This window comes from Camelina sativa, chromosome 8 (genome assembly GCF_030686135.1).
Source record: "Camelina sativa cultivar CO46 ecotype springtype chromosome 8, ASM3068613v1".
Classification (NCBI taxonomy): Eukaryota; Viridiplantae; Streptophyta; class Magnoliopsida; order Brassicales; family Brassicaceae; genus Camelina; species Camelina sativa.
The window spans coordinates 29,025,515-29,048,385 of record NC_141887.1 but is presented as its reverse complement, the minus strand read 5'-3'; the positions used below and the strand labels follow the sequence as shown (position 1 = coordinate 29,048,385).

General features: G+C 40.3%; 7 protein-coding genes and 1 non-coding gene across 11 annotated transcripts; 4 read left to right on the top strand and 4 right to left on the bottom strand.

The window, feature by feature from the left end:
* Positions 1–23: 23 nt before the first annotated feature.
* Positions 24–2,423, bottom strand: LOC104708866 (putative serine/threonine-protein kinase PBL7). The gene is made up of 5 exons (XM_010425516.3): positions 2,106–2,423; positions 1,524–1,714; positions 1,242–1,431; positions 749–1,140; positions 24–659 (listed from the first exon to the last, which is right to left on the bottom strand). The coding sequence occupies exons 1-5, from the start codon at positions 2,212–2,214 to the stop codon at positions 396–398; spliced, it is 1,146 nt and encodes a 381-aa protein (XP_010423818.1). The 5' UTR covers positions 2,215–2,423; the 3' UTR covers positions 24–395.
* Positions 2,424–2,684: 261 nt separating this feature from the next.
* Positions 2,685–7,171, bottom strand: LOC104708865 (two-component response regulator-like APRR7). 4 transcript variants are annotated; one of them, XM_087460939.1, is made up of 10 exons: positions 6,590–6,910; positions 6,026–6,361; positions 5,773–5,934; positions 5,541–5,674; positions 5,200–5,364; positions 5,069–5,115; positions 4,735–4,906; positions 4,185–4,632; positions 3,400–4,072; positions 2,685–3,273 (listed from the first exon to the last, which is right to left on the bottom strand). In XM_087460939.1, exons 6-10 carry the CDS (start codon positions 5,069–5,071, stop codon positions 3,154–3,156), a joined length of 1,416 nt encoding a protein of 471 aa, XP_087317065.1. In that variant the 5' UTR covers positions 5,072–5,115; positions 5,200–5,364; positions 5,541–5,674; positions 5,773–5,934; positions 6,026–6,361; positions 6,590–6,910; the 3' UTR covers positions 2,685–3,153. The 4 variants fall into 4 exon arrangements, with proteins under 4 accessions (XP_087317065.1, XP_010423815.2, XP_010423816.2 ...); XM_010425513.3 differs by lacking the exon at positions 5,069–5,115 and having other exon boundaries at positions 6,590–7,171; XM_010425514.3 differs by lacking the exon at positions 5,069–5,115 and having other exon boundaries at positions 4,185–4,629; positions 6,590–6,932.
* Positions 7,172–7,260: 89 nt separating this feature from the next.
* On the bottom strand, positions 7,261–7,342 carry TRNAS-UGA (transfer RNA serine (anticodon UGA)). Its single transcript has one exon. It is a non-coding gene; the product is annotated as a tRNA-Ser (tRNA).
* A 37-nt stretch (positions 7,343–7,379) lies between these two features.
* LOC104708862 (DNA topoisomerase 6 subunit A-like) lies at positions 7,380–9,235 on the top strand. Its single transcript, XM_010425509.3, has 2 exons — positions 7,380–8,046; positions 8,219–9,235. The coding sequence occupies exons 1-2, from the start codon at positions 7,516–7,518 to the stop codon at positions 8,969–8,971; spliced, it is 1,284 nt and encodes a 427-aa protein (XP_010423811.1). The 5' UTR covers positions 7,380–7,515; the 3' UTR covers positions 8,972–9,235.
* Positions 9,154–13,563, bottom strand: LOC104708864 (pentatricopeptide repeat-containing protein At5g02830, chloroplastic). Its single transcript, XM_010425512.3, has 12 exons — positions 12,859–13,563; positions 12,678–12,765; positions 12,348–12,552; positions 12,122–12,229; positions 11,805–11,969; positions 11,122–11,715; positions 10,861–10,926; positions 10,683–10,763; positions 10,277–10,374; positions 9,951–10,161; positions 9,790–9,850; positions 9,154–9,631 (listed from the first exon to the last, which is right to left on the bottom strand). The coding sequence occupies exons 1-12, from the start codon at positions 13,436–13,438 to the stop codon at positions 9,312–9,314; spliced, it is 2,577 nt and encodes an 858-aa protein (XP_010423814.1). The 5' UTR covers positions 13,439–13,563; the 3' UTR covers positions 9,154–9,311.
* Positions 13,564–13,686: 123 nt separating this feature from the next.
* LOC104708861 (protein REVEILLE 4) lies at positions 13,687–17,048 on the top strand. Its single transcript, XM_087460934.1, is given in 10 exon segments — positions 13,687–14,058; positions 14,701–14,758; positions 14,852–14,975; positions 15,059–15,217; positions 15,327–15,452; positions 15,531–15,640; positions 15,973–16,032; positions 16,335–16,350; positions 16,353–16,472; positions 16,705–17,048. Coding segments are annotated over 9 exon segments (897 nt in total). The 5' UTR covers positions 13,687–13,840; the 3' UTR covers positions 16,379–16,472; positions 16,705–17,048.
* A 144-nt stretch (positions 17,049–17,192) lies between these two features.
* On the top strand, positions 17,193–19,009 carry LOC104708860 (mediator of RNA polymerase II transcription subunit 4). Its single transcript, XM_010425507.3, has one exon. It carries the CDS (start codon positions 17,540–17,542, stop codon positions 18,848–18,850), a length of 1,311 nt encoding a protein of 436 aa, XP_010423809.1. The 5' UTR covers positions 17,193–17,539; the 3' UTR covers positions 18,851–19,009.
* A 311-nt stretch (positions 19,010–19,320) lies between these two features.
* On the top strand, positions 19,321–22,771 carry LOC104708859 (uncharacterized). Its single transcript, XM_010425506.3, has 3 exons — positions 19,321–21,968; positions 22,256–22,334; positions 22,491–22,771. The coding sequence occupies exon 1, from the start codon at positions 19,451–19,453 to the stop codon at positions 21,908–21,910; it is 2,460 nt and encodes an 819-aa protein (XP_010423808.1). The 5' UTR covers positions 19,321–19,450; the 3' UTR covers positions 21,911–21,968; positions 22,256–22,334; positions 22,491–22,771.
* Positions 22,772–22,871: the final 100 nt, after the last annotated feature.

Below are 22,871 nucleotides of genomic sequence, written 5' to 3'. Positions count from 1 at the left end.
AGAAACTAAATTAACACAGATGGTAGTAATACAATCAAAATCTCTAACCTTCAAAGAGTTGTGGAGCTGTAGTATATATTACAATAATTCAGGAATGAAAACAGAAACATTCCTCGATACAATATAATGATAAATTATCACATTTCAAAGGCAAATGCTACTTCTGAAGACCATCACCTATAACAACATTATAAACCGGCCTCTTTGTAAATCTCTCTCTCTCTCTCTCTCTCTCTCTCTCTCTCTCTCTCTCTCTTTTCTTACAAATATCTACAGGCAGATCTTACGAAATACTTTTATACTTTAGTCTGAAACCCATCCGGATAAAAAAAGACAGCCCGGGATCAGTCTAGGGTAAATAACTCACTCGGTATTGCGATTCTTTTGGACTGTTTTCAGACCCTCTTTGATCTAGGTGGAGTCCCAGGAGCGAAAAGGGAGCCTTGGACTGGCTGAGCCATAGGATCGAAGTTTTGGGAGGCGAGGTAAGTGAGTGCAGTGACAACATCAGCAATGAGAGGTCTAAGATTTGGCTGCTCTTGCACGCACATCGCTCCTACAGCGAGTGCTTGGTACAACCCTCGCGGAGGGTACTGACCTTGAAGCATTGGATCAGCCATTTGAGAGAATTTCCTCCTGTCTTTAAACAAAGGCCTTGCCTGAAAAGAGAGCATTTCATAGAATTCAATTAGAAGGAAACATCTAGAGAGAAAACAAAGTTTTGTTCCCAATTCTTTTTCTTCCTTACCCATGCGACTAGATTCTGTTCTCCAGTGGATCTTGAACTGTCTATTGCTTTCCTACCGGTAATAATCTCCAACAGAACAACACCAAAGCTGTAAACGTCTGATTTGAGTGTTAGTTGGCCTGTCATTGCATATTCAGGAGCGCAGTATCCATATGTTCCCATAACCCGAGTCGACACATGAGACTTGTCACCCACTGGTCCAAGTTTGGCCAGCCCAAAGTCGGATAGCTTTGGATAGTAGTCATCGCCGAGCAAAATATTGGAGCATTTCAAATCTCGATAGATCACTGGAGGCATGGTTTTGTCATGCAGATACTCCAGACCTTTTGCAGCACCTGCAGCTATTTTCATTCTGGTGTTCCAGTCAAGTGGCTGCTTCCCAGGTGAAATGTCTGGAATAATAAAAAACAATCGTTCAATTGAAACTTTAAGACGTTTCCTATACATTATTTAATAATTGGAAAGTATCCATAGGCGCGTCAGAAGCGCATACCATGCAAATGATCTTCCAGTGAGCCTAAAGGCATGTACTCGTACACAAGAAGCCGTTGGTCTCCATCAGCACAATACCCTATTAAGTTAACAAGATTCGGGTGATGAAGAAGACTCAACATGAGAACCTCGACAAGGAACTCCCTGTTTCCTTGTAAACCATTATGATCAAGTTGCTTGATAGCCGCTGTCTACAAATGAAAAACAAAGTTAGTAAGTAAGCGTTCATTACTAAGAACATTCAAAAGGTTAAAACTAGAGAACCGGTCAAAAAATAACGAACCTGACCAGTGCTGGCTAAGTATCCTTTGTAAACCCTACCAAACCCTCCTTCTCCTATAAGACATTCTTTTCTGAAGTTTCTAGTGGCAGTAGCTAGCTCAGAGAAGGTAAACGTTTGTGCCACAATGTGCTCAGAGCCTTTACTTTTGGATTCACTCTTGTCACTAAAGGATGATTTGGCCTTAGATTTCTCTACCAAAAAGAAAGCGGAATCATTAATTAAGACAGAAGTGTCTAAAGATCAATACTTTACATCGCAGGAGCAAAAATCAAAGCTTTACAAATCAAAGTCCCGTTTTAGCTTTCATCAGAATAACTTAAATCCACAACATCAACCCGCAAAATAGGCATGCAAATAACACATTAATATAGGTCAAAATACAACTAAGAGTGTGAATCAGACTAGTCTGAAGCTACTGAAATCAGAAGGAACAAAAAGAAAAAGTAAAAAACCCTAATCAGCATTAGCCTCAGCGGAATCAGAAAAGCATAGTAATGATCAAAGATTAAAAATTTCCAAAATTTTAAGCTTGAAAAGCTTAAACCCAGAATTAAAAGGATGTAGTGTGAGAAACCCTCTTACCTGAAGTAGACAGAGAACAATTAGAGGACTTCCTATTGAGTTTTTGGTCACCGTTTCTGCGAGTCTTAGTCCTCCCGCTCGATTTCCCAGAACACGGGATCCAACCCATTAAGCTTCTCGATCTTCTTCTTCTTCTTCTTCCTCTTCAACTGATTCTTCGTTTTGATTGCGTTCGATGATCTCGAAAGCGAGAGAGAGAGAGAGAAAAGCTGAGACCTTTGAAAATGTAATAACGAGCACGCCAAGCCTATCTCGGCTCCAATCGCTAAATTTTTCTTTCTTTTTTATATTTTATTTTAATTTTAATATTTGTGATACAATTAATTATAATTTGACTTTTTTGACAAATAAAACTTTTGATGTCAAAGGAAAAAAGACAAATAAAAAATCAATAGTTTACCAAAGTATTAACTATTACCCAATGAAATTTTTATCTTCTTTCAAAAGAGGTCAACACACAAAAGAGGTAAATTATTAGAACAGAACATGAATAAGCAACAATCGTGGTCACCATGTCCATGATAGTTTCTCAATCATTTGATTATTCTTCCTTTCTAAATTGGTGTTGAAAAGAGAATATTTTTAAAAATGAAACTAAAATAGCTTTATTCTAGTAAAATTACAACATAAGCTAAAAATCATATTACAAGAGATAATGCTGGTACAAATGCGACACCGTAATGTGTTCGGCTCCAAAAAGCAAGCTTATACAAAAATAAAAACACAAACAAGTGGTGTTATTGTTTTTACAAGTTTACAACATCTACAAAGATATTTCACTACATCCTGGAACTGATGAAACCGAACCCTTCGTCCTAAATTCACAAACCAGACCAGACAACGACAATGGCAAACAATCAAATGTCGTCGTCTCTTTGTTTCGTGTATAGTACTAGTAGTAGTAGTATCGAAAGAATCAGACTTTGAAGGGAAAATGTTAAAACATGTGACAGATAAGATATATATATATATAAGATAGATGATGAGCACATTACTCATGTTTTCAGGGCTGAGAAATACTTGGGGTTTTTTAGGTTTTTTCCGTTAGCTATCCATCCTCGATGTCTTTTATGTCGCTATCGTCCGTTGCAGCAGCTGGTTTACGAACAAATTGACCACGCACACGAGGGCGTTGTTCCGCCAGTTTTTTCCGGCTTTGGTATCGTACCTGAGAAGAAAAGAATCATTTTTTTATAAACAAAAACCAAATCATCATTAAACGTCTGAAAACATTTAACAAATTTTACTACTACTGGTTTTGTTAAACAGTCAAGATGTTTGATCAAGAATTTACCTTCTTTCTGAAGCACCTCTCTTTTCTCTTCTGACGGAACTTTGTCAACGCAGCTTCCCTTTGAGAGATCTTATTTTCATCCGCCACGTTTCCGCTACCACTTCCGCTTCCGCTTCCACTACCATCTCCATTTCCGTTTTTGCCAGCACCGTTATCACTACCCATATTCATTCCTCCAGCATTCATACCATTGCTGCTTCCATTTGGCCCATTGCTTCCATGACCACTACCTGATACACTTCCATTCACACTGTAATTCACTGTGTTGTTGTTACCTTCAATCGTTTCGTTGTACACATTTGAGGATCCGCATTGTGGAGGTAGCTTCCTCTCAGCGACATGGACACGATTATAGGAGGCATGCTGTTTATGATGATCACAGGGTAAAGGCTGAAATGATGAATGCTTGACTGATGAAGATCCTGCTGAGCTTACTTTTGGAGCTCCTGGTTTTGTGAAAGCGTTGTTATCAGTAGTGGAACTCATATCAAAGTTATTGCTACCAACATGTGAGCGGTGATTGTTGGGGAGACTCTCGTTCTCGTTCATGTTTGAGTGACAATCACATGCGGCTTCAGTCCTTTTTAATAGATCCTGGCTGCTATTACCATGAAGCGAATTGCTTCCTAAGTTCCCGCCAGAAAGCTTATTTACATTTGAGGCTGGATTATACCTGTACAAGTCCAACAGTCGATCCCATACTTCTTCAGTATGGTATTCAAAGAGGTTGTATATTGAAGAAAAAACAGAGCTTTTAAAATGTGTTAATGATACTAAGAAAGTACCTTGAGAAAGCTGATCCCTCTGAACGCCTCAGCACATTGCGGTCATCCCTAACTAATGTCCCATCATCTTTAATTCCTCTATGTCTCTTTGAACTATGTTCTACGTGCATAAGCTCTTCGGAATTTTTGACAGCAGCTTCATTTGTATCTAAAGTTTTCAAGTGAGTGTTAGGCGCCTCAGGTTCTCTGTTATCTTGAAGGTGGCTAGACATAGCTTTAAAACCCGAGCCTCCATCTTCATGCATTTGTTTACTAGAAGGACTTTCGCTACTGAGGTCCAATGGTCCTTTCCCAACATTTATTTTCCATTTACTAGAGCTCTTTTCAAATGAATTATCCTGTCTCACAATGCCAGGAGTTTTAGATAGGGGTTCATCTTTTGGCTCCAGTTCCAGATCACAATTTTTACGAATACTGATCTCTAAGTCTCTACCCATTGTGACATCTTCTGCAAAAATGATGAATGAAGAAAAAAATTCAATATTACCAACTTAAGTTTGTAAAAAGAAGAGTATGGAAAAAACTGAGAAATCACAGCTTCCGTCCCTACCAAATTTTTCATCCTGTTCTTGAGTCTCCTTATCAGCAGGTGCTGCAACCAACTGATTACTTGGAACCTCGAGGTTAGAATGTACTACTTGGGCGCAAGTACTATCGACTCGATCCCATAGAGATACCGCTCCTGGACTGTCAACCTCCACAGCTTTTTTCGTCCAAGAGCTCTGAGTAAAAGGAGTATTATCAAGATCAATCTAGGGTTTGAAAAATAAACCATGTGCAAAATAAACTTCAGAATGAACTAGAATTTTTCACCCAGTTTATCAATCCAAAGATCTAAGTTAAACATCATTGAGTTCTACAATTGATTAGTTAAGCGCTTCCACCATTTACAAGCATCTGAGTGCACATGCGAAGTTCGATCATCCGACCCCTACCATTTATGGTGAAGAATTTTTTAAAAGGGTAACTTATCAGATATCAATATTAGATTATTGGTATTGCACATTCGTCTTACCTGAGCGCCACTCCCATCACTACTTCCATCACTAGCATTCAGGCCAATGCTCCCATTTTCATTCTCATCACTGCTTCCCGAATCATGATCAGATTTTCTAATACTCTTTGATTTCACAGACTTTTGAGTTTGATGCGTTCCACTCTCACTTCCACTACCGCTAGACTGTGAACAAGAAACAAGGAAAACCATGAGAAACCAAAAAGAAGATACCAATCCACAATTAGACAAAAGACTTTCTCGTTTACTACTTATCACCAATTGTACATCAAATGGATAAAAACCCGAAAAACAAAGACCAGAATTTTTTTTGAATTAATCATATATGAGCAAGGACCTACACTTTGGCATCTCCTCCAAACATGCTGCCAAAGGATCTTAAGTTCGTTTTTTCTTATTGGCTTAACAAGAAAGTCAACTGCTCCTTTCGATAAGCACTTAAAGACCAGCCCCATTGAGTCATGAGATGACATCACTGCAACACAAATCTCACAGTGGAATGTAGTTAAAAGCATCTTCTTCCAACAAAAGCTAGAGAAGACTCAACCAGGGACAAAAAAAAAAAAAACTCACTGATGACAGGGATGTTCCGACGAGATTTGTGGTTCAAAATCTTGCACAAGAGACCGATACCAGACAAGTAAGGCATGATCACTTCCGTTAGAACAATATCAATATGATTGTTTAGATCTTCTAACACCTTCCAAGCTTGTATCCCATTTGAAACCTCAACAACTGCCATGAAACAAAGTTAATAATAATCAATCAACCAAACAAAACTAATGGTGATATAGATCAGGCAGAGTCATAGGGTTCAAAAACTGACCTTCATAGCTACAATTACGAAGAAGAGCAGTAACGATATAACGAGTGCAGTCATCATTCTCCACAAGAAGAACTCTAATGGTTCTCACATGAAGAAACCTTTCCCAACAAACAGTTGCTGATGTTTGTTGCGAGAGTGGAATTTGCAGTCCAGCAGCGCCTGAACTCCCATTTCTCACATCCATAGCGATTCCATTAACTTTATCTTCTTCACTCTGCTTCTCTGTCCGACTCTCAACCCTATCAGATTTCGTTTCTACCGTATTTCGATCAGTGTTTGGGTAACGTGAACCCTCCCCCTCTTTATTAACATTCATCACACCACAAGCCAGAAACCCTAAATTCGGAAAAAAATGGTAAAGCTAGAGGAGTTAGGAATCGAATAATACTCTAGATTAGTAGAACACAGAGTTGAAGAACACGAAATTTGAAACAACCAACCCAATCAAGTAAACTTTTCGAAGAATCATCAAAACAAAAAAACGTGAATCTCGACTTCAAATCGAGAAAAAAAAAAACTAAAACAAAAGCATCTGAATTCCAAAGAGAGTACTACTGATCTTACAATAATCAAATCCTACAAGGAAGAATCGAGCTCCAAAAGTTGCATCAATCACCAGAATAATGGATCTAGCACAAAGCAGCAGCTAACTCGTTTGGGAATTAGAGAGAAACACAAAGGAATCAAAAGTTAAAAAGAAAGGCAAAGCAAAAATACACAAAGAACCGAAGCTTCTTTTAGAAAGAAAAAATAAAAAAAAAGGACACAGTGAAGAATTTTTTTTTGATTATGAGTTTTTTCTTTTTTTCTTTTGCTGTCTCCCAGAGAGTGGAAATCGGAGACGACCATAAGCCACCGGTTTTTATTTTTTCCGGAAATAAATAGATATTACAGAGATTTTGTCGACGAGAATATTAAACAAAAAAACAAAATTAAATAAAAATTCGTTATTTCTGACGTGGATAAAACTAGAGGTCCCGAACGTTTGTGAAATTCCACGTCAGATAGGATATTTCCACATCACGTATTGGCGAGGATCGCTGACGTGGACGGTAGATCAAAAACAGTCGTTCAGGCAGCTAGTGGCAGATCTGAGATCTTTTTGGATTGACACGTTGAGTCGTATCTCATCTCGACCCTTGATTTGATTTTGGCGGAAGAGACTAGCGTTTAAAGATATGGGCCGTAAATTACGCTTTGTAAACCCAATTAAAAAATTCTCTAAAAATAAACGTCGTCGACAGCAGGGTTCGAACCTGCGCGGGCGAAGCCCAATAGATTTCAAGTCTATCTCCTTAACCACTCGGACATATCGACATTTTGATTAAATCACAGTTAATAAAGATAATAAAACGTATTCATAATTCTATCCCTTTAGTTGCCCTAGTAATTGACATTCACGAGATACGTTGACCTAAAGGAGTGAATTTTCCCGCCATTGTTAGTACTAAGAACTCTCTCGGCCGCCGCATCTCCGTCGCCGTCTACAGATGGCGGATAAGAAGAAGCGGAAACGATCTAAAGACGACGAGACGGAGGAGCTTCCTTTCAAAAACATTCTGGAACCAGACGAAGCTATCCTGGAGCTTTTCAAATCCTATGTTTCCTCTTCTATCAAAGCCGCCGCCGGAGCCGGCGGTGCTTCGTCCTCGTCATCGAAACCACTAACCCTAGATGATCTCTCTCTCTCATCTTCCTGCCGTGAAGTCGCAGATCTCTCACTCTCCTCCGTGCAGACAGAGATAGAGACAGTCATCGTCCAGATCGCCCGTTCGATTCTAGCCGGTGATGGCTTCTCCTTCAGTGTTCCTTCACGCGCCGCCTCGAATCAGCTGTATGTCCCGGAGCTCGACCGTATTGTGTTGAAAGACAAATCCACCCTCCGCCCTTTTGCTTCCGTTTCTTCTGTCAGGAAGACTACCATCACCACTCGTATCCTCGCCCTTATCCACCAACTCTGCCTCAGCAAAATTCATGTCACCAAGCGTGATCTCTTCTACACCGACGTTAAGCTTTTCCAGGTTGGATCTTCTTGCTTTCAGTTTGGAAGTTAGAGAATGCTACTCATTGTTTAGATCTAGCTCTTGTTGTTTTTGTTTTGAGCAACTAATGGCACTGAATCTGTGTAGTTGAGCAAAGAAGTTTCAATTTTGGAAGGTTTTGAACCAATTTGCAACTTTACTGAATTTGCAGGACCAGACACAGAGTGATGCTGTGTTGGACGATGTCTCGTGTATGCTCGGCTGCACAAGGTCAAGCCTCAATGTAATCGCAGCAGAGAAAGGGGTGGTGGTGGGAAGGCTCATATTCAGTGACAATGGAGATATGATAGATTGCACAAAGATGGGAATGGGTGGGAAAGCCATTCCACCAAACATTGACCGGGTTGGAGATATGCAGAGTGATGCTTTGTTCATACTCTTAGTTGAAAAAGATGCAGCTTATATGAGGTTAGCAGAAGACAGATTCTACAACCGGTTCCCTTGTATCATCGTGACTGCGAAAGGCCAGCCCGATGTAGCCACAAGGCTCTTCTTGAGGAAAATGAAAATGGAGCTTAAGCTTCCAGTGCTTGCCTTGGTGGATAGTGATCCTTACGGGTTGAAGATCTTGTCGGTTTATGGATGTGGGTCGAAGAACATGTCGTACGATAGTGCAAACTTGACTACACCCGATATCAAGTGGCTTGGGATCAGGCCAAGTGATTTGGACAAGTATAAGATACCTGAGCAGTGTAGGTTGCCAATGACTGAGCAGGATATTAAGACCGGGAAGGATATGCTAGAGGAGGATTTCGTGAAGAAAAACCCTGGGTGGGTCGAGGAACTTAATCTGATGGTGAAATCGAAGCAGAAGGCTGAGATTCAGGCGTTGAGCTCTTTTGGTTTCCAGTATTTATCAGAAGTTTACTTGCCCCTGAAACTGCAGCAGCAGGATTGGCTCTGATCATCAAGATTGCTGTGTTCCTGTTCAATTAGAGAGACCAACAAGTGTACGCTACAAATTTCAAGTTTATGATCATGTAATTGCTGGTTTCCTAGCATGTGAATTACTACACAGATCAAAACTTGGTTTTAATTTATGGTTTGAATCTACACAGAACTGGGAAGATAGGTGTCAGTTGATTATTTAGAAGACAACTCATTTGTTATTTAAAAGATTGTATACAATATGCTTATTGAGATAATTAACATTCAATATCTTTCCCCATTCCTTTCTGCTTCTGGTTTGAAATTAGCATAAAATACAAAGATGATTGATTAGTAATGTGACCAGTCAGAGACAGCTACTTTTTGCGCTGCAACCACTGATACAGAGACGCCTTTGTCACCATCAACCTCTCCAGGATTGCAGGTCTCCTCGTCGAGGATATACTAACAAATGACTTACTGTTCTCTGACGTATCTGCTGTATCTTGGTTTGCATCATCCACACAGAGTGCATCCTGTTTGATATTTCTTTGTCCAGCAGGAAGAACCACAAGAGACAATTCATCTTGTAGAAGCTTCACTAGCGCTTCTTTGACAATAACCTCTTGCTTTCCTGATTCGGTATTTGCTTCACCGGTTTCTAGGATAATCAACACATCATCTATTACAACATCACCTGCAAAGGGAGATTCAGTTAGTCGCAAATGTGCTTTTTAGTCTCTATTGGAATAAAATTCAACCACGTTGCTTGTATGCTGTTCCCGTTTGAAATGTTTCCCGAGTCAAAAAAGTTAATGCAAGATAGAGAATTTATTCTGGTGTCTAGAATCTTACCTCGCATATAGTCTTCCTTGATCATTCGCAAAACTGCTAGAACAACAAGTCGAGCCTCAACCTGTAAATAAATGCAAAAGCTTGACATGGTCATATGCTGAAGGAGTTAAATTGATAGGATTACAAGCGCACAAAATACTTCATTGTCTCCATTAACTTACCTTGGTAAGTCCTTGAAGGTCAATTGCAAGGTTTCCGGCTGTTCTCTCATGCAAGTGTGTAGCTACTTTTTCAATGAGTAAACTTACAGGTCTCCCTACATTATCTCCTTCTTGGTCGCTTATTTTATCATGGCTCTGACCATTTTCCTGTATGACTCCTTCGCACCACTCCTCGATAAGTTCCTTGAGAAAGTGATCGTTGGGCTTGTACCTGCAGTGTTGTGGCTTTGTTTGTGAGTAAAAAGGAATGCCTCCTCACTTGTTTGAAGATATGGAACCATCAAGAAGAGAAATTAGAGTACACCGTATAAGTAAATTGTTCTTACCCTGCTTTTCGCATGTCCTGATATATAGCTAAGCATTGCCGCACTTCAAGTAAAGAACCATATTTGCTTCGTGCTTTAAGAAGTGTATTATAGGTCACCTGAGAAACAACTTTCTGGACTGAGAAATACTGAGATAAATTGAGAAACGGCTTCCCATGTCTTAGCAATGCATTTCGTCAATTTAGACTAGTCTAATAACTTCAGGACTTTATATGCATAATTTTGTACACAGCACTGATAAATTCAGTCTTCTGACACTACCTAAACTGGCGTGATGGATATACGGTCAATTTATCTTGCTGGGGGTTAAAGTTTACAGCATTAAAGGGAACTTCAAATATGGAGGAAGTTAGTAGCTGAAAGGGAAAAAAAAAAAGAAACAAAGCCATTCGAACATCAGAATTACCCAGTTTGGCTTTATCTGATATCTCCTCATCTCCTCGAACAAAGAAAATGCCAACTTCAAACTTTTATTTTCCGCGCAGATCTGCAGATAATAAGAATTGTATCTTCACACGTTTGAGTTGTGCAATAATTAAGAACAATGCAGAAAGGTTGGCACCAGTAAGAGAGAGATTAAATACCTTGATTGCAGTTGTGTAGGCAACAACATCAGGTCTGGTTCCGGCCGAATGCATAGTTCTCAAAATCTGTGCTGGATGAAAAATTTATATCAGGGAACTTATCACATTACTGCGTAAATGGCATAAATGATACTATAAATGTACATGTAAGCTTATAAACATGAGCTCGAGAAGTATGATCCCCTTAATGTCATTTATCTGTTTTAGAAAGAGATTTGAATGAGTATATTTTTTAAAAAATCCAGAGAAAAGTTGACTCACCCGTACAGCACCTTCTACATCGCCTGAACCTCCACACATATCGATCAAAGTCGACCATGTTATTTGATTTGGTGCAAGACCTAGGCTTTTCATCTCATCCATCAATTCTTTGCCTCGATAGTAATCGGTACCACATGCTTTCAAGAGAATATTATATGTAGCAGTTGTTGGCTTGAAAAAAAATCTATTTGAGGCTTGGATATAAGGTGAAGTAGAATTATTATTCACCAAAGAACCAGGACCATGATTTTTTAATCTATTTGGGCTGGAAGTGCGACCTTTAGTAACTATATCATCTGCATATAAGGCTTCCTTAACTGAGCTTCCCTTCCAAGATTGAAAAAGGCGAAAAGCTCGGTCATACTGGCAAGCTTCAACGCAAGCATGCAGTAGGATGTTGAAACACTGAGAATTAGGCTCACAGCCAGATGCAAGCATTTCTTCAAAAAGGTGATTTGCCTGCTCTACTAAACCTGCATTGGCACAGGCGCTGATCAACGACGACCATGTATGAGTATTTGGGGTTACACCAACAGATTTCATATCATCTTTGACTCTGAGTGCCCATTTCCACATCTTTGCATCTGCAAAAACCTGATCTTAAGGCATTATTCAGAGACTTAAGGGATACAAAAGCAAAAGATAATGATAAACTTAGTTTTACAAAAATGTGGATATTGTACCTTTATAATAGTACAATATGTGAAGGCATCCAACTTCAAAAGTCCGGAAAATTCCATTCGCTTTGCTTCGTTGTATATGTCCTGGGCAAGATCAACCCGTCCAGCCAGGCAACATGTTTTCAGCAGTATGTTGTAGGATGTCATGTCAGCTGTAACATCAAGTTTCTGCCCATGACATGTAGATTTGAAGGTCAGTCAATACCTATTCCTATATCTGAAATTTTGAGGGTAGATTGAACCATTCGAATTACTATCTAGATAGTTCACCTACTCATATCTTATAGCTTAAATTACATATCAAGAGATAAAAGAAATACCTGCATATTCTTGTATACTTTTAGTGTGTACCCAAGATCATGGGAATTAACATTCATTAGGCTGTTCACAACATAAATATTTGGCTTAATGTTTTCTTTGAGAAGATCCTGCCACAAGATTCTGAGTTAACTACAAATCTCAAATGCAGGACGGCAGACAAAAGTAAACCTAATGGTTCAAATAAAGTATACTTATGCAAAACATTCAGTATAGTCAGGGAATTACCTCATATATGTACCTCGATTTAACGTAATCACCACACAGACCACAAACATCTATCATCGTTCGGAATATATACATGTTAGGAGTATCTAAAATCTGTTTGCAGGCTTCATATGCTGTCATAACAGAGACCATATCTCCTTTCTTTCCGAAACCATGAATAATTCTACAAAGCAATATCTCTGTATGTGGCAAAAGACATGCGTATCTGCATTCCATATGAATCAAATCGTTAGCAGCACACTATATTAAGAATTCTTGTGCTCAATTTCTAAATTCCAAAAACCATTAACCTGAATTGTTATAAGGGGAGTGTAAACAAACAAGCCTTACCTAATAGCTAACTGAGGATTGGAAATGTCAACACAACTCTTTACAACATCAAAAGGATCCACCAGCTCTTTGATTTTGAATCTGAGACCTGAAATAAGAAGCAGCCACTCAATTCAAGAGGTTCAAAGGCTGGTCTAAAATCATAGTGTAACAGGACAGCAAGAATAATATAGTATTTTACCGGAAAGTATCTCCAGTAGATCAATAGCTTTCTCCACTTGCACAGAGTTAGCCATCGTACGAAACTGTTTCCTCATTAATTTCACAGACGAATCATCCACAAGGTCTAATGGAGCAATCCCTACCTTCTCAATTCTCTTCAAAGTGTAAACCACGCTCTCAATCTTACCCTGTCGAAGATTCGAAGAAATCGCTTTCGATAAGAGATCAAAATCAACCATGGAAGCGAAACGCGCCACATTAGCTCCGGACTCTGCAGCCAAAGTCTCGGCGATGAGAGCGACGTCCTCAATTCGGCCGTCCTCAGCGAGCTTCGAGGCGAAATCAGCGTAATACTCGAGCGAGCCATCTGGAATCCATCTAACGACGTTAGAGAAGTCGCTAGAGAGAGAATGAGTCGCGGAAACTGGAGCAGGAGAAGCTGAGTGTTGCTGCGGTAGTGACGGAAGTAGCTTAGTGAGAGAAGGACTCGGTTTAGTTTTCCGGTTCGCTTCTGGTGCGGTGGCGTAACAGCGACGGCGGTGGTGGTGAGGATTGGTAATGGCGGAGGAGGAGCCAAAGACGATGACAAGGTCTCTCATTCCTCGCCAACGGTTAGGATCATCACCATCATCATTGTGGCTCAGTTTTTTATTCTGGTTTTCTAATTTATCCGAAGACCTGTCAATGGATTGGATTTGAAAGGCTACTCTTACAACTCCCGAACCGGACCGGATTTCTCGTGTTAAATTTACTGGTATGTCTAAACCAATTTGGTACGTTGATAACACGTGTCACGTGATTAGTTTACCAAATTTTTATTATAAAAAAAGGAGAAAATGGATGGCCTGAAATTGGAAGTGAAGCTCTTCCACATATTATTACACCAACTTCTTTGCCTGCCGGGCGGGCATGTGGATATCGTTGTCATTTCTCTCTCTAAAAGCCTTCTTCTTTCTTCACTCTCTCTCTAAACGATCGCTATCTTTGAAAGAAGAAAACCGATGGCCTCAACCAATCCGGTGGTCGGTGAAGCACTACCGTCGGAAACAATTACAGATGCTACTGCTGAGATGACGACCACGACGGTTTCTTCTTCTTCTTTATCGACGGAAGCTGGGGAAGCACCGGAGAAGAAAGTGAGGAAAGCGTACACGATCACTAAGTCCAGAGAGAGTTGGACTGAAGGAGAGCACGATAAGTTTCTGGAAGCTCTTCAATTGTAATTTCACCCGCTCCTATTCTTATCTTTTCTTCTTCCACTATGAATTTGATTCTGTGTGTTTCCCAGCTCTAATTCTAGCTGAATTTTGCGTAATTTCGCCTTTACTTTGCTCAATCTATGATAAATTACACAACCTGATCCGTGAAGTTGACCCCTTCAGTTGAAATGTTAGGTTAGGGTTGATAAAGTGATGAACTTTTATCAGATCAGAGTTTGGTCATCTGGAGTTTTCGCCTATGTAATTGGATTTTAATTAAAAGAGCAGCAATGTCTTCTTTGATTGGTTAGGTTGGATTGTATTCAGATAGACCAGAGTTTCAATTAGTCTCTGATGAATGCTTTTTTTTTTTTTTTTCTTCTCATAAAACCAAAGTGTAGTTAATCTTATCTAAGGTTGCCAAAATGATTCAATGAAGGACTTGGCATCTGGTTTCAACATGAGAACTGAAAAAACTTACTACAAAGTCAGCTTTTAGAGCAATGCATGAAATCATTTTCCAACCAGTCCTAAACTTTTTTCTTCTGTGTATTAAATGCATGATTTTGGTAATGGTCACATTGCTCTTCTGTTTGTGAAATTATATTTTTTCTGAGAAAATAATTTTACTTTGTTGCTGACAATTTTCTTGTGTCCTCTAGGTTTGATCGGGACTGGAAAAAAATAGAAGACTTTGTTGGTTCAAAGACAGTTATTCAGGTTTGAGATCAGCTTCTCTGGAGCTTTGGTTTAGTATACAACCTTGGCACATTTCCCCTCTCAATCTTCCTGTGCCTGTTTAATTTGCTGCAGATCAGGAGCCATGCCCAAAAATACTTTTTAAAGGTCCAGAAAAATGGGACTTTAGCACATGTGCCACCCCCTAGGCCTAAGCGCAAAGCTGCTCACCCATATCCTCAAAAGGCATCGAAGAATGGTCAGTTCCACTATAATAGATATTGCTTTGGGTGGACAGATTAAGTTACATGTAATCAATCTGACCGCACCTCAATTCTGCAGCTCAAATGTCGCTTCACGTTTCCATGACTTTTCCTCCTCAAATAAATAACCTTCCTGGCTATACTTCATGGGATGATGATACCTCTGCATTGCTAAACATAGCCGTAAGCGGGGTTACTCCACCAGAAGATGAACTTGATGCTTTTTGTGGACCAGAAGGCATGCATTCTCATCTCTACTCAATTTCTGTAGTTTGCTTTGGTAGTGGAGTTACTCTATCTTATGAAGTTTCATATGCTAAATGTGGCTTAGAATATTATTGTTTCAGTTGTTGTTGGATCAAATGGCATACTAAGTGAGAGTAGTCCTGCAGCATCTGGTATAGGAAGCTCAAGCAGAACACTATCAGATTCCCAAGATTTAAGACTGGCAAAACCAGCTCCCTCAATGCATGGTACTTATCTGAAAAGTTGGGTGACTATTTCTGAGTTTTCATTTTATGGTGGAAACTGTTGTAATGGTTGCTTTGCAGGTCTTCCTGATTTTGCTGAGGTTTATAATTTCATTGGGAGTGTCTTCGATCCTGACAGCAAAGGCCGCATGAAAAAACTCAAGGAAATGGATCCTATAAATTTCGAAACTGTGAGTTGGAGCGTACTTGCCTTTATATTAATGATGTATGTGACAGCATATCCATTATTTAGGCTTCTACTCGAATGGTGCTTCTTCTTTGAGCTTCCTTATATCGGTTGTAATTTGGGTTGGTGGTGTTTCCAGTCATTACTCTAAATAGTTCAAGTACTGACCTTATAGTGGTCTCACACAGCTGAACTTAAATAAAGGATCCTTTTTAAAATTTTGAATGGGGTTGTACAACTATGGGTCAGTTTTTAGGAGTACCTATTTCACTATTTGTAGCTGTCAGTGACTGTTCTTTTTCTAGTATCCTTCACTAATCACAGTTTGTCTTGCAGGTTCTGCTGTTGATGAGAAACCTCACAGTGAACTTGTCAAATCCTGACTTCGAACCTTCTGTAAGTGTTAATTTTATCTTAACTTCTGTTCTCGTTGAGCATGTGGATACATTTTTCTTTCCGTGTTAAGACTTAGAGAGAAAAAGTCTCTTACACCAAACAGACCTTCAAATTTGAATTGCCTAAACCGTTAGAAATTAAGACTAGATCGCTCTTACTGAGTGTTACTTTTTTTCCATTCCTATGATTAAATGAGGGTTGTTGTGCTCTTTGATATATATATATATATATTCTATTCACACATCAACCGCTGGCTGGTGGATTGATTTTTTTGCAACAGATGTAATCTAACCATGAAATAGTCTGAACACGTTGATGCTAAGGTCATGAACACTTAAGCTCGTAGCTCTTAGTACGGGAACCCTGATCAAGAACTCAACAAGTTATATCTCTTTTTGACGACTTCTTCTTGCTCGCAGCAACTGTTGACCAGCTATCAAGTAAGTGTGGTTTATATCTTATATCCGATACCAATATAAAACACTTCACTATAATCAGATAGTTTCTATAGCTTTAATTACATAATAGCTGGTAGACAGTTCACTAAGGTTTGCATAAGACCTTAATGCTTCTCTTTTGTCACAGTAGTTGCTGTCAGTCTCACATGATCACACTTCCCTTAAGATATGTGTTACGAGTTATTTGATCTCTGTGTTTGGTGGATTGTGTCAGATGCTTCTTACGGTTGTTGCCTGAAGAGAACAATAAGGCGTCACAAACAAGAGGAAAATATGCAGTTTAGGTCAGAGAACCAGTGGGGGTGAATGGTAGATATATGTACTTGTGTGTGTGTAGGAAATGGTTACCAAATGTGTCTTCTTTTTGATAATTATTTGTTCATGCGTTTTGTAATATGTCTTTTCTTTACCTCTATTTCTGATTGGTTATTTTTTGGTTATTTGTTTAACCAAAGCTATGTAACAAGTTAGCAAATTGTGACTTAACTCATAAGTGAGATACATACATAACTTTGTTGTATTGTACTTGTAAGCATTAACGTCCATGTTTTGTCTCCACTCTTTGTTGTTTCTTGTCAATAACAGTATTCCGGAAACCGGGTTCATAATAATTAGGAAACTGAACCGTGTTGGTATGGTTTTGGAATGTCTTACGACCCTCTAACTGACGCCGAAGGTTTGCGAAGTGTGTATAAATATAATAATAAACAGAGAGAAGGTTCCTCTATGATAAGCTTGCTGTGCCTTTAGCTCTGGTCAAGAGTAAGACGCGTACGCGCGGTGGACAACGGAAGGTTACGTCTGAAAGTGGCTAGAGAAGGGGTTCATGTGGAATTGGAGAGAAGACTCTTTACGAGCCAGAGTCTTTCATCTTATCTTGTATCTAGCTTGTGTAGTTTTCTTTTAAAACGTTGTGTCGTTTATTGACGTGGTTGTTAGAGTGCGTGTAGTTCTGTGATAGAACAACACTATTAAGGGATCCCAAACCCGGATCTATTACTCTCCTAAATTACCTTTCGGTTTAAGAGATTCCTTCGCCGTCGGCGAAGATGCTGCAGCATCAGATCGTACAATCTCCGGCGAGATTAGGGTTACCAGGTCCTGGTTCTCCCTCCGTGCAAAATCCAACGCCTCCTCGTCATGGCCATCCAACCTCATCTTCATCTTCCCAATCTCAGCACCAACAGATCCAGCAACAACAACAACAACAACCTAATCTACTCCCTTCCTCCAACGTCGCCGCCGCTTCCTCAGCCTCAGCTTCGTCGGCTATTTCATCCTCCGCTTTGCTATCGCTCCTTCCGCCATTACCGCGAGCTCAAGCTCTTCTCCAGCAGATGGCGGTTCTGACGTCTAAGCTCTTCGACGTCTCTCCCAATCGCGCTCTATGGCTTTCAGCTTTCCGTGGCTCCCTCCCTTCGTTCCTCTCATCGCACTCTTTACCACCGCCTCCGCCGCTTGAAAACCCTAATCCTTCATCCACAAAGGAGATCCTTTCTCAATTCAATTCCCTCCAGACTCAGCTCTTCGAAGCCGTGACAGAGCTTCAAGAGATCCTCGATCTGCAAGACGCGAAGCAGAAGGTCGCGCGTGAGATAAAATCCAAAGATTTATCTCTTCTCGCATTCGCCAACAAGCTCAGGGATGCGGAGCGTGTTCTCGATATGCTCGTGGACGACTACTCCGATTATCGCAAACCTAAACGAAGCAAAACTCTAACTGAATCCGAAAAGGAAGAAGAAGAAGATGATGAAAATGTTACTTGTTCTTCTTCAACCACAGTTTCGTCTCAGCTCAAGCTAAAGGACATTCTAGCTTACGCTCACAAGATTAGCTACACCACATTCGCTCCGCCTGAATTTGGTGCAGGGCAAGCACCTCTCCGTGGTGCATTACCACCAGCTCCACAAGACGAGCAAATGAGAGCTTCTCAGCTTTACACCTTTGCTGATCTCGATATCGGTTTACCTAAAACGGTAGAAAACATGGAGAAGAAGGTTGAAGCACTCATTGAGCCACCACCACCACCGCCAGAAGCTATGGATATCTCAGCAATTCATAACCTGCTTCCACCGAACATCGCAGTTCCTTCAGGATGGAAACCAGGAATGCCAGTGGAATTGCCAAGAGATTTACTATTACCACCTCCTGGATGGAAACCAGGCGACCGAGTTGTGTTACCGCCACTGGAGTCAATCGCTGCACCCAGAGCAGAGGATCAGCAACATATGCGACCTCCTCAGGGACTTCACAGACCGCCTGATGTCATACAGGTCCGAGCTGTCCAACTCGACATTTTGGAGGATGATGATAGCAGTGACTACAGCAGCGATGATGCAAGCTCAGATGACGAGGAGTAATCAACATTGTGGTTGCTTCGCGAGTGAAATCTTTTTACCTGGTTTGGTTTTGTTTAGCATTGTTTTTATGTGGATAGATGTTTAAGTATCAGTGTCTTTGATGTATCATAATTGTTTCTTACGAGATCAAGGATTCTAATTCAGTTTTTTTTTTTGTTCTGGATTCAGTCTTTTAGCTTCAAATTCAGTCATTACTCAGGTTTCAGGGTTTCAAGTAAAGTTTCAACTTTCAAGAGTTACAAAGTTGGATTGTTCTAGTAAACGTTTCAACTTGACATTTGATTTTGAATCATCGATCTCTCTACAAAATAAAATCTCCCTAACATACTAATAGTAAACGGGCTCTTTCTGACAAAATCAAGCCCGTTCAAGTATTAGCTAGCCCATTTAGATTTAACCTGTTGAATCCGGACTAGCCACGTGGTCGAATATTTTTAGGGGTTAAATTGCCAACTCTTGCAAATAAAACTGTAAAAATTGTGTTCTTCGAATTAAAATAAAATAAAAAAATCTGACAAAAATATCCATTCGTTTCTCTTCTCTTCTGGCTTTCACTCTCGCTTGCTTCTTCTTTCTAGTTTTCTACTTCTTGTACCTCTCATGGCGGACAAGCTAGCTCTCCCTCTTCTCCTTCCCGGTACTCCTTCCTCTAAACCCTTTTCTCACGACCAAAACCACCATCTCTCTCGGACGCCTTTTCTTACTACGTCACTTTCGTCACCACCTCCTCCGCCTGTAGAGCCTCTTCTCCACGATGTATTCCTTCACCAGAACCCTAATTCCAGACAACCCATCAGCTCTCAAACGCCTAGAAACCGTAACCGGACGCGAATTGGCAAGTCACGCGACTCTAACCTCGGTAAACCTTGGTCTTACCATGGTCTCTCTCCACAAGGTCAGCAAGTTCTACGTTCCCTCATTGAACCCACTTTTGATTCCGGTCAGTTAGATGCTCTGCTCTCTGAGCTATTCGAGCCGTATAAGGATAAACCTGAGTCTACTTCGTCGGAGTTACTAGCTTTTCTTAAAGGATTAGGATTTCATAAGAAATTCGATTTGGCTCTGCGTGCTTTTGATTGGTTTATGAAGCAAAAGGATTACAAATCCATGTTGGATAACTCTGTTGTTGCTATAGTTATCAGTATGTTAGGTAAAGAAGGCAGAGTCTCTTCCGCTGCAAATTTGTTCAATGGGTTGCAGGAAGATGGGTTTTCTCTTGATGTCTATTCTTATACTTCGTTGATATCAGCCTTTGCTAATAGCGGAAGGTACAGGGAAGCTGTAAATGTGTTCAAGAAGATGGAGGAAGAAGGTTGTAAACCGACTTTGATAACTTATAATGTTGTTTTGAATGTGTTTGGGAAAATGGGTACTCCTTGGAATAAGATTACCTCTCTCGTGGATAAGATGAAGAGTGATGGGATTGCTCCTGACGCGTATACCTACAACACGCTTATAACTTGTTGTAAACGAGGCTCTTTGCATCAGGAAGCTGCTCAGGTTTTCGAAGAAATGAAGGCTGCAGGGTTTAGTCATGATAAGGTTACTTACAATGCCCTGTTAGATGTTTATGGTAAGTCTCATCGGCCTAAGGAAGCTATGAAGGTTTTGAATGAGATGGAGCTCAATGGATTTTCTCCGAGCATTGTGACTTACAACTCCTTGATCTCTGCGTATGCTCGGGATGGCATGCTTGATGAGGCGATGGAGCTTAAGAATCAGATGGCGGAAAAGGGAACGAAACCTGATGTTTTCACTTACACAACACTTTTATCAGGGTTTGAGAGGGCTGGGAAGGTCGAATCTGCTATGAATATTTTTGAAGAGATGAGAAACGCCGGGTGCAAACCAAATATTTGTACTTTTAATGCCTTTATTAAGATGTATGGTAACAGGGGAAAGTTTGCTGATATGATGAAGATTTTTGATGAGATCAACGTGTGCGGTCTCTCCCCTGACATCGTCACTTGGAATACGCTATTGGCAGTCTTTGGCCAAAACGGGATGGATTCAGAAGTATCAGGTGTATTCAAGGAAATGAAGAGAGCTGGATTTGTACCTGAAAGGGAAACTTTCAACACCTTAATCAGTGCGTATAGCCGCTGTGGTTCGTTTGAACAAGCTATGACTGTCTACAGGCGAATGCTTGATGCTGGAGTCACTCCTGACCTTTCCACCTATAACACTGTGTTGGCAGCTTTGGCTCGTGGAGGAATGTGGGAACAATCTGAGAAAGTTCTTGCAGAGATGGAAGATGGTCGGTGCAAACCGAATGAGTTAACTTACTGCTCTCTACTTCATGCATATGCGAATGGCAAGGAGATAGGTCTGATGCATTCTCTAGCAGAAGAAGTGTATTCTGGAGTTATCGAGCCTCGAGCTGTGCTTCTGAAGACCCTAGTCTTGGTTTGTAGTAAGTGTGATCTTTTGCCAGAGGCTGAACGTGCGTTCTATGAGCTCAAAGAAAGAGGGTTTTCACCAGACATAACCACATTAAATTCCATGGTCTCTATTTATGGAAGAAGGCAGATGGTGGCAAAGGCGAACGAAGTCTTGGACTACATGAAAGAAAGGGGTTTCACACCAAGCATGGCGACCTACAATAGCCTCATGTATATGCATAGTCGGTCTGCTGATTTCGGAAAGTCAGAGGAGATCTTGAGGGAAATACTGGCTAAGGGAATCAAGCCAGATATCATATCATACAACACAGTCATTTACGCCTACTGTAGAAATACTCGGATGAGAGATGCATCTAGAATGTTCTCAGAGATGAGGGATTCAGGGATTGTCCCTGATGTTATCACGTACAATACGTTTATCGGTTCTTATGCAGCTGACTCAATGTTTGAGGAGGCCATCGGCGTCGTTAGGTACATGATCAAGCATAGTTGTAGACCAAACCAGAACACCTACAACTCAATTGTCGATGGATACTGCAAGTTAAACAGGAAAGATGAGGCAAAACTGTTTGTCGAAGATCTGAGGAATCTTGATCCACATGCTCCCAAAGGCGAGGATCTCAGGTTACTGGAACGGATACTGAAGAAATGGCCATAGTTAATTGTTGATGAGAAATCGCACAGTGAACTTGTCAAACCCTGACTTCAAATCTGCTGTAAGTGTTAATTTTTTACCATAACTACCATGCTCGTTGAGCATGTGTGGCACCTTTTGTGTTTGTACTTAGAGAGAAAAAGTCTCACCATGTGCCTTCAAATTTGAATTGAGATAAACTGTTAGAAATAAGAATATTTCATTGTCAATGTGTGTTAAATCTGTAATCGTTCCAATGAATGAAGGAGTATTGTTGCCCTTTGTGATATATGTAGACATATCAACTGCTGGCTTTGGGATTGATTTCAGTCTAACCATGAAATATTCTGAAACACTTTGATGTTGCAGAGGGAGGTCCTGAACACGCTTGTAGCTGTTAGTGCAGGATAAGCACTCAACAAGTGATAAATCTTCTTGGTGACTCATAGTAAGAATTGTCTGTGCATAAGAGTTAAATGTGTATTGACCATAACTGTTAGAATCCCAGATTAGCTGTTAGAAGCCTGATCATGTTGTTCTCTCAAGGTTCGTATTAAGAGTTATTATGGCTCTTACCTAATGGACTATTTGATCTCTGCATTAGGTGTACTGTGTCAGATGCTTCTCACGGTTATCGTCTGAGAAGAAAATAACCGATGCGTCACAAACAAGAGGGACACATATGGCAGTATCGGTCAGAACCAGTACGGCCGGGGATGGTAAATATATATATGAGTCGAAGTGTGTGTAGAAAATGGTTAGAAATTGTATCGTCTTTTTGAGAGTTGTTCGTGGCTTATGTAGTTTCTCTTACAGCTAGTAGTAAGTCTTATTAAGTGAGATACATCATACATATATAGTGTCTTCCATGTTTTCTCTTGAGCCTTTTTGTTTGTTCTGGTTTGTTGACAAGAACCAATATTCCAAAACGCGGTTAACAATCAGGAAACCGAACCGTGTTGGTGAGTCCTATCAAATCAATGCA